This window comes from Augochlora pura, chromosome 3 (genome assembly GCF_028453695.1).
Source record: "Augochlora pura isolate Apur16 chromosome 3, APUR_v2.2.1, whole genome shotgun sequence".
Classification (NCBI taxonomy): domain Eukaryota; kingdom Metazoa; phylum Arthropoda; class Insecta; order Hymenoptera; family Halictidae; genus Augochlora; species Augochlora pura.
Genome location: NC_135774.1, coordinates 5,426,565 through 5,440,554, shown reverse-complemented (window position 1 = coordinate 5,440,554; position 13,990 = coordinate 5,426,565). Strand labels below are relative to the sequence as shown.

General features: G+C 40.5%; 1 protein-coding gene across 1 annotated transcript; it reads left to right on the top strand.

Annotated features, from left to right (window-relative positions):
• The first annotated feature begins 8,561 nt into the window (after positions 1 to 8,561).
• LOC144467617 (histone-lysine N-methyltransferase SETMAR-like) lies at positions 8,562 to 9,896 on the top strand. The gene is made up of 3 exons (XM_078176504.1): positions 8,562 to 8,691; positions 9,324 to 9,511; positions 9,645 to 9,896. Exons 1-3 carry the CDS (start codon positions 8,562 to 8,564, stop codon positions 9,894 to 9,896), a joined length of 570 nt encoding a protein of 189 aa, XP_078032630.1.
• The last annotated feature ends 4,094 nt before the right edge of the window (positions 9,897 to 13,990 follow it).

Here is a 13,990-nt window from a genome sequence, read left to right as displayed (position 1 = left end):
TACGGAGCTCAGTCGGAGCGATTTGACAGGTAAAAATTCGCAAATAACAGGTTTTGCTGATTCACGCGCGAGAGAAGGGAACGAAATATTACTAAATGCATTCGGTTAAATTATAGCGACCTTTTAGCCGAGTCTGAAATTTCCTCTTGAAAGTACAGTGTTATTTGTGTATACTTTATTAAATATTTACGAAATCAGTCGATAGTATACATTTTTAAATTAAAATATTGTTAGTATCTAGGTTATTTAATCCTTCACTATGTGCAAAAATAACGAAATTTGTTGATAAAGGTGTCACATCTTACATTGCGACGGGTTTAATAGAAGCAGAATTTAATAGTATCATATCACTGTAAAACAAGGGAACATGAAATTAATTTTAACTCACCTCTTTCAAATCATATTTCATTAAAACTTATGCAGAATGAATGCGGAAGGTCCATCACATTAATATCAATTGCTAAAAATTATTACTGAAAAAGTCATTATAGTTAAATTAATATTAAATAGCGAATTGAGCCTCTCCAATGCTTGCAATGTGTAAGACAAAGAACGACCGACCGTGCGACAAGTTGTGAACTAACTTCTCCTATTTCTACTATGTGTAAGACAAGAACAGAGAGGCTATGCGACAAGGAAACTAGATGAGCCGTTTGTCCACCAACTTTTTTGACCATCATCGAATACCCTGATAAGTGTTAGGGACACGTAATACACGTGGGCGTATTTAACAGAGAGATAAGGACAGACGACGAGCTTCTCTTTCGACCCAATAAATTAGTTAATAACTCAATAGTCAGGAATAATTTATAAACCTTAATTTATAAACCGAATCATATAGAACCGACATTCAGTTACTCTCACGTATAGTTTTTGATCGTATTTTATCCCACATTAAAGAGATATTAATAAATTTTCTTAAACCACCGCCCGAAATAACTACGAAATATTAATCTCTTAGGCACGACGCGCCACTACAGGGTGCCCCAAAAATGTCTCGCAATCGGAAAATGTGGGGTACCTGTGATCATTTCAAGTAACTTTTTCCTTAGCAAAAATGTAATCCGCGGCTACGTTTGAGAGTTATTAATGAATAAAGGGCATAGCCGATTAAAATAGTCAAAACTGCCCTTAGAGGTTTTTCAATGAGTCATACACCGTTCGATAGCTGACCAATAAAAACTCATCTGCGCAAAATTTTAACCCTGTAATTTATCCGTGTGGGTAGTTACAGGATAAATTAGATTTCGCGGTTTTGCGTCATTTTTCCACCTTTAGCGGCTTTCTAAAATTTTGAAAAAAATTGCTGACCGTGCTCCATAGCTCCAAACCATATGCCCAAATCGGAATTATTATCGTTTTATATAGTAATATTTTATTTTCTAGGGATAGTTTGGATCTTTTGCTGAGTAGCCAATACATAGTTTTGAATTTTAGGTCCATCTGCTTCCTTTTTTTAGTGATGTGAGGCTTCCAAGTTAATTTATTGTCTAAGTGTAGTCTTAAATACCGTACTGTTGATTGCTCTGGAATGTTGATGCCGTTGAGGGGAAGTGAAGGGCAGCGACCCTTTTTAAGGGTAAAGGTAATATGGCTAGATTTGGATTCGTTTATCGTTATTCTCCATTTAGTGGACCAGTCGCTAAATGTATGCAGATAGTTTTGGAGACAGGTGGATGCGATAATAGGATCTTCATGGCTTGCCGTTATCGTAGTGTCATCAGCAAACGTTCCTATTATAGTTGCAGTTGATGTTGGTAGGTCAGAGGTGTAAATAAGGTACAGAAATGGATCCAAGATGCTACCTTGCGGCACACCAGCTCTCATTGGGTAGGTTTCAGATTTTTCACCATCCACTCTCATTTTAAACACTCGGTCTCTTAGGTATGATGAGAAAAGATGGAAGAATGTAGGAAGGTGGGTCTTGATTTCGTATAGAAGCCCCTCATGCCATACCTTATCAAAAGCTTGTTTTACGTCTAAGAAATCAGCTGAACAGTACATCTTTTCTTCAAGAGATTTGCTTATTGTGTGCACTATTCTGTGGCATTGCTGGATTGTAGAATGTCGATGTCTGAAGCCGAATTGATAGTATGGAATTATATTGGGGATGTTTGTAACCCTCCGAAGCAGGAGTCTTTCCAATACTTTAGAAGTGACTGGTAATAGACTTATAGGTCTGTTACGAGCCGAGGGCCAGTTTGCACACGTGGCCGGAGGTAAATGAGTTTTGCGGATATTTAGAAGGAAATGCGTGGACTGGCCGTTGTCTCTTTCATCACCGGGTCGCCACTAGTGTGAAATTGCGTGGACTGGTCGTTGCCTCTTTCATCAACGGGTCGCCACTAGATAGGGTAATAGGTTTTAGAATCAATCTAAATGTCCACAAAACTCATTTACCTCTAGCCAGTTTGCACACGTGGCCGAAGGTAAATGAGTTTTGTGGATATTTAGATTGATTCTAATTGGCCTCGTAACTTCCAAAAAAATATTAATTGATACACCTCGAGCGGCAAAGGTGTATCTTTGTGGGGTCGTACCAACAACTGACTCGAACTGGGAAATGGAAAGAATAACTTGTGCACTGAATCACTAGTAAAGTTAATATAATATAACAAGTTAAGTCTATTACAAGTGTATAAGTGTAGTGTAGAATTCGCGATAGTCCTAAGACACGCTCCCTGGTTTACGCACCAAGTCGGCGGGGGCTAACAACCTGGTATACGTACTCGGTTACTATTTGCTCGAAGGAGAACTCGGCTCGATCTTGCTATGTCTCGCCGTCGTGATTTGACTTGAAACTGCCCGATGAGGAGAAAAATCTTGGCCCTTTTATATTCGGCTTGGCTCCTACGTAACAGGTCTGTAAGAGAAGACGTTACTAGGATCTTTTCCAGGCTTCAAGATTAGCCCTTTAATTTGTGAAGGTTTCGATAGTCAGGTGGCTTGGGTTTTTTTCCCCAAATTAGCTCGTCGAGCGTGTGGCACTCCACGTTTTTTCAAGGGATTTATGATGCGTCAATTAGCTACTGAGCGTCAGGGAAAAGTCCGAAGGACCGACGTCCTGTTTCGGATTTGGTACCTCGTCGTAACAAAAAATAACAACGAAGGAACCTCCGCATCATAAACCTACTCGTCTTAGAATCCTGAATATATTGCATAATTAATAAGTTATTAACGATTTTTGGGAAATGATGCAACTTCTATATATATTCGCAATGTGTAAAACAAGAAAAGATAGATTGCACGAAAAGAACGGAGAAAGTATCAGGAGTTTAGAAGCAGCTTCGAAGTTAGTGGTATGAAATCTCCGTCCTTGTTGCGCCATCTAGCTTCCTCCGCCGTACATATTAAAGGCGTTAGAACGATACGATCACTTACCAAAAGTCCTTCATAATTTATAAATTATGCAAAACATTTTAACGAAATTGTAGCGACAAGTTTTTGAAAAATATATTTCATTGTCTATGATTATGACGGAACATAGCTTACAAACTTTATTAATATTTCACTTAGCAGTGACAATTTATGAATATTTGTGCTTAAAAAATGTAGAGGAAACTTCCAGTGACCTTCACGATATCTTTTAGATCACGATTTGTTCGTGGTTAGGTGTTTATTTAACGTTTTCTTTTCAATTTTAAATAATTTTGCATTGTTTCCGGAAATAATTAATTTTGCATCTCACAGGCACAAGTTATGCATTTAAGCGTACCTTGAATCTAGAGTGAAGTCTTGGCTAACTTCTGGTTACAATTTCATTTCGATTGTTTGCATAATTAATAAATTATTAACGATTTTTGGGAAATGATATCTTTCTAATAACTATAATATGTAAGACAGAGAAAGATATATGGTAAAACAAGGATGGAGATAGTTTTCGTGCCACTAACTTTGAAGCTGCTTCTGAATTCCTGATACTTTCTTCGTCCTTGTCGCGCCATCTACCTATCCTTGTCTTACACATTGTACAAATAGGATAAGTTAGTTCACAAGCCTACCCCATAGAGAGCGCCACTATTCACTTTTCCTGTATTTGTCGCACAATCGTTCGTTTCTTGTTTTACACATTAAAGGTATTGGTGGAGAAGACAGATTACAAATCGTTAATAATTCATTATACAGGTTATTAATTTATAGAAAATTATATGGGAAAGTTAGCCGAGTGTTCCTGATATTATTTTTAAATATACAAAACCATGATTTATGTTCATAAAATTATATAATTTATTGTTCCTCGCAAGCACGTAGAATTTTATACGAAAGTAAATTAGTATAACAAATGAAGTAAAAACTCTGGTCACTGTGTCCTGAACTAATATCAAATATAATAATTAAATGCATTTTCGCAAAGAATTATGTAATCGTTTAGGTATTAAGGAGTTATTAACCATTTTTGAAAGGTATGTTCATTGGTTTAATGTCTGTAATGTGTAAAACGAAAAGCTACTTCTATATTCCTGATACTTTCTCTGTTTTTGTCGCGCCATCTTGTTGTCCTTGTGTGAAACAAATCGTTAATAATTTATTTATTAGGAATGGAATATGTTTGAATTTATTATTGGAATATTGCTAATGGTCCATTCTACTTTCTTTGATTATAAATAATCACAGAGGATGTCTGCAAAGTTAGCAAGTTAATTATTTCAATCACAAATGTTCATAAACTATTTCTACAAACTGAGGTACTAATAAATTTTCGAAGCAGTGTTCCGTCATAACTATAGTAAATGAAATTCGCTTTCCGAAAACAATAAATTATTTACTTTTGCAGCTATAACTTTCGAATCTTCACGTCAAAAGAATATGAACTGAAGTCTTGGCTAACTTTTCGTCATAGTTTTGTCGACATCTGTTGCATAATTAATAAGTTATTATCGATTTTTGTTAAGGGAAACTGTCTTTCTAATAATTGCAATGTGCAAGACGGAGAGAGGTAGATGAAAATCGTTAATAACGTATTTATTACGAATGAGATATATTTAAATTTACTATTGGAATGTTGTTACAGGTCCATTCTACTTTCTTTGATTATAGATAATAACAGAAGACGTTTGTAAAGTCAGCAAGTTAATTATTTTTAAAATACGTTTAATATTTCGAGGTTATTTCGGGTGATAGTTTAAAAAAAATTATATAATATATCTTTAATGTGGGATAAAATACGTGGGAAAGAGAAGCTCGTTGCCTGTCTTGATCTCTCTGTTGAATACCTCCATGTGTGTCATGTGTTTCTAACACTAACCAGGGTATTCGAAGATAGTCAAAGTAGTTGGTAGCACGAGCGGCGCATCTGCCCTTGTCTTTGCTTATACATGGCAGAGATAGGGGAAATTAGTTCATTAACCCGCTACTGTAGATGGCGCCACCGTTTGCTTTTCTATTTTTGTCGCTAAATCAGTCTCTCCTTGGCTCACACATTATAGGCATTGGAGAAGTAAACAATCTGTCCAAAAATTATTAATAACCCATTTTTCAGGTATGTAATCTATAAAAAATTAAAACGGCAAGTTAGCCGAGTGTTTGTAGTGAATGTTTTTCATATACAATATTACGATTTATGTCCATAAAATTGCATAATTTATTATTTCGGTCAAGCATGTAAAATGTTCTGATATCACATTTTTTCACACAGGTTTCTAAATTTGTATAACAAAGGCAGACGTTAATCAATTCTGGCCGCTATGTTCCGAAGCAATTTCCAATAATTAGATTCATTTTGGCAAACAATTATGTAATTTTTATCGCAGCCATAAATTATGCACCTACGTAAGTATGTACTTATATGCTGTACCGGGCTACTCTAAAGCACTTCAATTTTCAAACAATTGTCATTCTCAAAGTAGTAATACTTACGTAACTCAAAAATTTATAAATATTATTCGAACATTTTAAAACATCTTTTCCTTCATTTGAACTCGATAACTTGTTTCCAAGTGCATCGAATTGATTGCAAATTTTGTTCCTCTCGCGATGGTATCATTTTTCCAATGGAAATGAATTTTTAAATATTATCTCGTATCTGAAAAATTCGCAAGTGCCACAAAGCACAATGTTCCACAGCTTACTGAAGTCAATTTTGCTTCGAGCAAAGTTCTTTTGTAAGTATAAGAAAAATTAGATTCATCAGACTGAATGTAAATTGGTTCCGAAAGAAGACGAGACTGTTGCTGTCAAACGTCCATCGACGATTCGTGTTTTCTAGGTTGTTCTTGTCCTCCAGACGGCAGAAGCGACACGAGATACAACAAATTCGACGGAGCGGGACGAATGTTTGAAGCAGAGGAAAAGAAGGACGAGAAAAGAGGGACGAGAAGGAAGAGAGATCTGTGAGGTTGCAACAAGATTAAGTGGCACGCAGTCGTGGACAATACGACGTCCGTCGCATAGCCGCGAGTGCAGCCTGTCGCGTTGTCACGGCTCGACCGAATAAATCGAACGCGCGAAAAATAAGTCCGAAGAGATTTCCCCTGTACTGTCACCGAACCGGAATCCATCCATAATTCTGGCGTCGAGTCCCCTGCTACACACTCTGTTTCCGGGATGATGCATCGACCGCACGCGGAAGCGATTATTCATTTTGTCATTCTCGGGTGATCCGCGGTACCAGTTATTTAACTGCTGTCCGCCCTTCTTTTTAGTCGCAGCCGAGTCAACGAAACGACTAATGGTAATTTTAAACGGAATAAGCGACACCTCGCGCTCCCTATGCCGTTCTACTGTGACGCAAATATCGCGCGTCGTTCGACTAGTTTCTACAAACGATAATTTATACCGATTTCAATATGATTTGTGACGCGTCCATTTACGGCTAAGCAATAAATCAATCGAAAATAGCAAATTTGATACTGCGAGGCGACGCGTAAAGAGCGTCGTGTGTCTCGCGTCCGCGGATTGATTTTAAATTAATTGCTTCGCAGCGGTAAGATTTCTATCGACGGAACGAAGCAGAAATCTTGAATAAGGCTCCGAAAGTGTGTCAAATGTTCTGCGATAACGCCGACAAGAGGATCGGGTACGAAACGCGTTCTCCTCGCTTATCCAGGGCACTTGAAACCAGTTACCGCGGGCAGGTGTTTCCGTGGAAGTTCGTGTCTCATAATTCAAACGGTGCAAACGCGCTAAGTCCATTAGAAATTTCTCGCAAAGTGTTCGAACAGCGCTAACCAGAGTCCGTCGCGTCGAGCAACCGGTGAGCCGGGGTTGACCGACCGGCGACGAGTTTCGCGCGTTAAATCCCGATCGACTCTAACGGTTCGAGCACCCACGCGCGATTAATGCGAGCAATTTAACGAGAGAACTCGCGGCGATGCGTCGGCCGCGTGACGGATCGCATCGCGCCGCGTTCGGCTGATCGCGAATGCAAATGTCTGCCTGTCGGGGATCCAGTCGATCGCGGCTGATGCAGAGACTGGTAACGAGTCGCGAAAACCGCTCTTCTCCGGGCACTGTTCGAACAGCATAGTCGAACAATAAATGTAACGTATCGCCGCATTCCCATGGAAATCATTCTTGCACTCGAGGCGAGAGATTCCAATAGGATCTAGACTTGTAGGCGAGACGCTAAAGCATTCGTTTTAGATCGATATTGAATTTGTTGGGGTCGTAATGCCTTGACTGCAAAACATGAATGCGCTCGAAATATTTGATTTCAAGAATATATCAAATATTTTAGTTATTTATTATCGACGCGGTATCGTGACGTTTCGACCAATTGAATTCTTTAACACGTTCGTCGTTGCGTCACCCATATCTGGATAACAGGTATGCTTCTGTGGGGGTCCCGTCACCCAAATATGCGTGACGCTCTTCTTGGTCAATTTAAATACGATTTTAATTACTTTATTTATGAAAATTCCACTTGTAGCAGAGGAATTTAATAGAATAAGCACCAGCAAATATAAAATATTCAAAATAAGAATATTAAAAATTTACACAGTGTTATATTTATTATACATTAATTTATATTTAACACTACGGCGTTCGGCGTCATTATAGTCTGTGACGCGCAAAGTATCGCTCAACAGCCACCGACATCACAGTTGTGTAACGTGCATGGTACCGCGCTATATGGTGTGGTGCTCTGTTGTTGTTTTGTTTAAGTAACAATAAGTTACACACTTCAGCAACTTTATTCCTTTTATAAGTACTTGTGTCCTTTCATCATGACTGTCTTAAACAAATTTTGGTCTCTAGAATTAATAAACTCTGATATTGAACTTTTTTAGACTGTCTTCACTTATATACTAGCCGGTAAAAACTATCCTACATGTTTGAAATAATGAATTTCGGTTGGCAAAAATTCCGATGAATAAGCTGAGGCCTGCAAAATTTTATATTTTACTTCGTTTAATTTCGCAATTATTTTGTACGGCGTATGCGTAGTTTCTATGGGCAAAACAGTATGCAAAAGAAGACAGTCTGAAAAATTCCACACCACAGTTTATTGATCCGAAAAATCAGAATTTCTTGAAGATAGACATGAAAAATGCTTTTGAAAAAAGATATGCAGTTTTCTATATTGACTTAAAAATCCGACATTTTATATGCACCAACCTAACATGTTCCAAAAGCAAAAAAAGGAGGACAACAAATTTAATGTGCAAGTGTTGTGGAGTTGCTTTACATTTTGGAGATTGTTTAGCTTCGTATCATCTAAAATCGAAACACTGAGTAATCACCAGAGAAAGTGTAAATAAAGAAATGCATAAATCAAACTAATGTCACGTTTACTTGCATGTGTATATTTTAGAAATTTCATGAAAATAGGGAGACAGGATTGAAAACTAATGCGAACTAACGATGAGATTAGCAAAAGTTGACAATTTCTAGACTCCCGATAACTTTAAGAACGGCCGGCGACAAGCGAAGTAATCTGAATTAGTATTGTCGACGCCAAGTGAGGAATTTGTACGAAACGTGCGGACGGTAAGGTGTTAATAATATAAAATATTAGGTTGGGGAAAAAAAATCCATTATTTTTTCGATAGACGGTGTAGTGATCGATATCTGTTAAAGTATCGATCAAACAATTTCAGATTTTGCTCGTTGAAAAAGTGACATTTCGCACTACAAAAATTCTTTTTCTGTATTTTGTTTGGTCTATTCAGTTACGAGCTACAGGGTGCTAAAAATGGAAGTCAACACAGAAAAAATTCGATACATTTTACAATTTTTCTTTGATAAAGTTGAAAATGCAAGCCAAGCGGTTGAAATTGTGAATGGTATTTATGGTCTCGATACTGTAGCAACCAATTACACGCAATTTTAGTTTCGTCGATTCAGTTCAGGTATTTTTGATGTTGAAAATGCGCCTTGTATAGGTAGTGCTGTCGTAGAAAATGTTGACAAAATCACAGAAATAATCGCAGTTGTCCGGCATATTAGCAGTCGTAGCATCGCCCGAGAGCTAAAGTTCAATCATGAAACGGTTTTAAACCATTTGCACAAAACTGTATTTAAAAAGAAGCTCGACGTTTGGGTGCCACATCAATTAGCACAAAAAAATCATGTTGGTTCGAATTTCCATCTGTGATGTCTTGGCCAAACGGAATGACTTCGACCCATTCCTTGAACGCATGGTGACTGGGGATGAGAAATGGTTCACATACGACAATATTGTGCGAAAAGGTTTATGATCAAAGACTGCTGCAGCAGGTCAGATAGTGGTCAAACCAGAACTAACAGCCAAGAAGGTTCTGCTGTGTATTTGGAGGGACTGGAAAGAAATCATTTATTATGAGTTGCTTTCATATGGTCAAACACTAAATGCGGACCTCTGCTGTCAACAACTGGACCGTTTGAGGCTAGCGATTGATCAGAAATGGCCAGAATTGGCCAACAGAAGAGGTGTTGTGTGCCATCAAGACAACGTCAGACCACAACGTCTATCGTGACTCGTCAGAAAATTCAGGAGCTTGGCTGGGACGTTTTGATGCAGCCACCATATAGTCCAGACCTGGCACCAAGCGATTATCATGTTTATCTTGCATTGCAAAACTTCCTTAGTGATAAGAAATTGGCATCGAGAGAAGATTGTGAAAGTCGATTACAAGAGTTTTTCGCTAATAGGGGCCAAGACTTTTACCAGAGTGGCATTATGAAGGTACCTTTAAAATGGCAACAAATTATAGAACAAAATGGTACATATTTGACGTAAATCGGACAATCGAAAACATGTTAAATAAAGTCTTGAAGTTCATGTAAAAATAATGGATTTCTTTCTTCCCAACCTAATACATATAACGTTTCTTGCGCGTTCCGACTATTGGATTTGGGCTCCGTAAGAACCTCGACCGATTCACACTAGGCGACGAATGTGTTAAAACCTGTGAATCAAAGTATGTATACTTAGTAGGGTCAAAAACAACTCGGGCGCAACTTACCTTGAGTCGCGAGAGGTATTAGCCACCCACGAAGGCACCAGCAGAAAATATCGGCAATCTCGGGTTCTATTAGAAGACGAAGAAACAGCACCGCCCATCGCCAGTCAAATAAAATAAATCCACCGTGACCGACCACACCCCGCGCGAACATTTTTTCCAATTACCACTCGTTTTGCGGAACGATCGCTCACAGCTCGGAGATAAGAGAGCCAGGCGGGTCGGTAAGCTATGAGCGGCAATTAGAAATAGCGGTTTCGGTACCGGAGGCCTGGGAAATCCTCGGTGCTCGATAATCCCTCGGCGTGCGCGACCCCTAGACCGAGGCACGGGTAAGCGATCGCTTGATCCTCCAGCAGCGGTGGATGATGCTGCGCGTCATTTCCGTAATGCGATTCCCAATAAACAAAGTTCCGAGAGGAAAACTTGGCGAACGGGCGTTCGTTGCACCGGAGGAGCGACGCGAACGCTCCCGTACGAATGGCTGGCAGACACGAAAGCCTCCGGAGGATCCGGCGACCGCCTCGGTTCGAAATCGAACCGCGAACCGGTGCATACTGGGTCGAGCTTTCGCGGGGTAAGACTACGGTCGGCGAAACGGGGAAAGTTCTAGGCGTGAGAACATGGAAAAGGGAGGGCGGCGAACGCTTCCCAGCTGGATAGATACCAGCCGGTAGATTATCCCTGTCCACGGCCGCGACGAGACGGTAGTCGTGCCAGAGCGAGGCACGCGCGTAATTGACCATAACTCGAGGAAATGAAGCGGCGAACGGTACCGAACATCTATATTCCGCCGCTGCGAGCTACATCGGTCGAGTTAACCTTCGGCCTGGATGCGCCGAGCCGAGCCGCGCCGACGACCGTGCAGAATGCAGAATACGCTCCGCAGCGACGCGATACTCTTCCGAGTCCACCGGTCACGATTACCTCTTCCACCGAACGGCCGCGCTGCCACGAACAATACGCTCGGAATCGTGCACTGTCCGACGTTTGATAGATCGAATTATGGCGACCCCCTTTCTTTGGGATAGCTCGCGTGACTCTGGCCATGATCCAGCGCGCAACTTTTCGAGAGCAATAACGAGGTTCAGATGCCGCTCTTTTCACGTGCATCGAACGTCTAGTCGAGTTGACGGATGTTGAAATTACATGCTTCTACCGTTGGCTAAAAGGTTCTATTTGATTTGCTACGCTTCTATTTGATTTTTTAGTCACGATTCGTTAATAAGACGTAGCGGCGTGGATCATTGATACGAAAAGTGATTTTCTATGTGTCCCAATATCGTCGAGCCAGTGTCCCGTCGACGGAACCGGTTTAATTTTCATGCAGCCGATTAATAATGCCGCGATGATCGAGAACGTCGTTTGGCAGGACCCACTTTGCGATACGCGACGCAGGATGTTTCAATTTGTAATCGGAAACATCTACATTTATTAAACGCGACTTTGGGCCGCGCATTACAGCCTCTTGGCGGCGTCCGATGACGAGATATTAATCATTCGCGATTTTGATGCAGGACCGCTACCGAACCAGTTCCTCGGGGACGAAAGATTATTTCGCGCGAGCTTCGCCGACCCAAAAAGGAACATCGAATCGACGCGAATTAATCGGGTCCTCGACCCGTTTCGCGGATAAACACCTGGTTAAAAATATATCCTCCGAACGAAAGACGTAATTTATTAAGACATTTATTATGTCAGATTTCACGGCTGGTGTTGCGCGCGATTGCTCGGAGGACTAGGTCGCTGAACGCAATCAGCCTCGGGAGGATTTCGTTCCGAAGCGCGACCAAACGAAGCGTCTAAAGTCCGCCGACGAAAGAATTAAAGCTAACAGGATTTCAAATTTTATTTATAACGATTCGCTTCAATTTTTTTATTCTTTATCGCCGTTTGCGATATCCTATCGATATATGCCGTTACGTTACTTTATTATGGAAGCAACGGCAGAACCGAAAAGAAAATTTTAGTAAACAATTCGATCGTAGAATTTTCATTGGATCGAGAGGTTGCAACTGGAAGCCCCAATTATCTGCAGAAATGATTATCGAAGCATCGGTAATATAAATTTTTTCGACAGAGGATAATCTTTTTAATTAATTGCGCAGAACCGTGAAGCGCGCATCGAAACAGTTCAATAATTATCCGCAAGGTAGTAAGTAAACAATTAGAAAACAGATGCAAGACATATACCGCGAGTATTTACGATATTGAATCGGGTGGACCGGAGCAAATCTCAAAGGATCGTGCAACCTGTGCAATTAATTTTCATCGTGGATTATCGTAGTCATTCGCCTTCGATATTCTGCGCCAATCTACGGAACGTATGCGAACGGTTCAAATTGCGCCTCGCATGGAAAGTTATTCCGGCTTGCATTGCGAGAGTAATTTCAGCCTCGAACTCGTTCTTATCGTTGAAATGGGCAAAGGGATTTCATCGTTTTCCAAAATATTTCAAACATGAAATGATTATTAAAAGACATCGTTATCTTACGCTCTAAATAACATATATTCTTGACAATAAATGCATACATCTTCGAATACAGTTTCAGTACTTTTTGATAGTTGATATAACATTTTGTAACGACCAGTGAATAAAAAAGGCTTTAACGATCGAACGTTAATATTCCAAGGAGGGAATCCTTATCTGCTCGAGTGTCCCACCGAAAGAAATATTTATTTCTCGACTGTCGTTAAACCGGAGGTACTTTCGGTGTAAATGTTAGGTGACTCGGTCAGCCAGTTATACGTATGCATATCGAGTAATGTCCGAGCAGCAGATAGCGAGCGCGATTAACGGGATAGCGAGGGAACATTCGCGGACCAAATTGGGAATCGTACACGCGTCGGAGTTTCGAAGAAATGGCATCGCGGTCTCGAGTCTCCGTTCGGCTGCGTTCGTCTCGCGGTTTTACAACGCGAATCGTTCCATCCCGCGCCGGTGGCCCCCGCCGCCCACCTCCTGCGACTCGGTCTTTGCATTCCGCGCTAATTGCGAAATGCGACCGCGTCTCTGATGGTGGAAAGTGAATTTACATAGCCCCGAGTAGGACCGAGGAACGTCACCTTGACCGAACGAGGGTGGTCAAAGCCTGCTGGCTGGCCGATCCGCGCATACCCACCCCGGGAAAATAATATAAACAAAGAAAGAAAAGAGGACGACTACTAGCATTGCACGCTACTTTGTAGTTTTATAAACGACGAGTTGAATCGACTAGCGCAATCAAAAATACATGATAGCCTTTAAAAGAATAAATTGATCTTGATACGATGTTCGCTCCGAGAAACCTTATCAACGTCGACTTCTTGTGGTTCTCGAAATCATACAGACTTCGATCGAAAGATTTTTTAGCGCGGTCGACGATGATAATTGCAAAGTTTTCGTTCGGACGGCGTGCACGGGTCGTGGGAAACGCTCGTCTATGCGCAAACTATTGGCTGGCATGGTAATCGTTGTGTGGAGTAATGGCGTGTGGTAAAAATATATTGCGAACGTTGATAATGTTCCTCGACACTCTTTATTAAATCAGGCGCGGATCGGTGACGGTGGAGGTCTCGCTGTGTCGAACTCGATAACAAAGGAAGAAGCAATAAGTAATAATTAATAA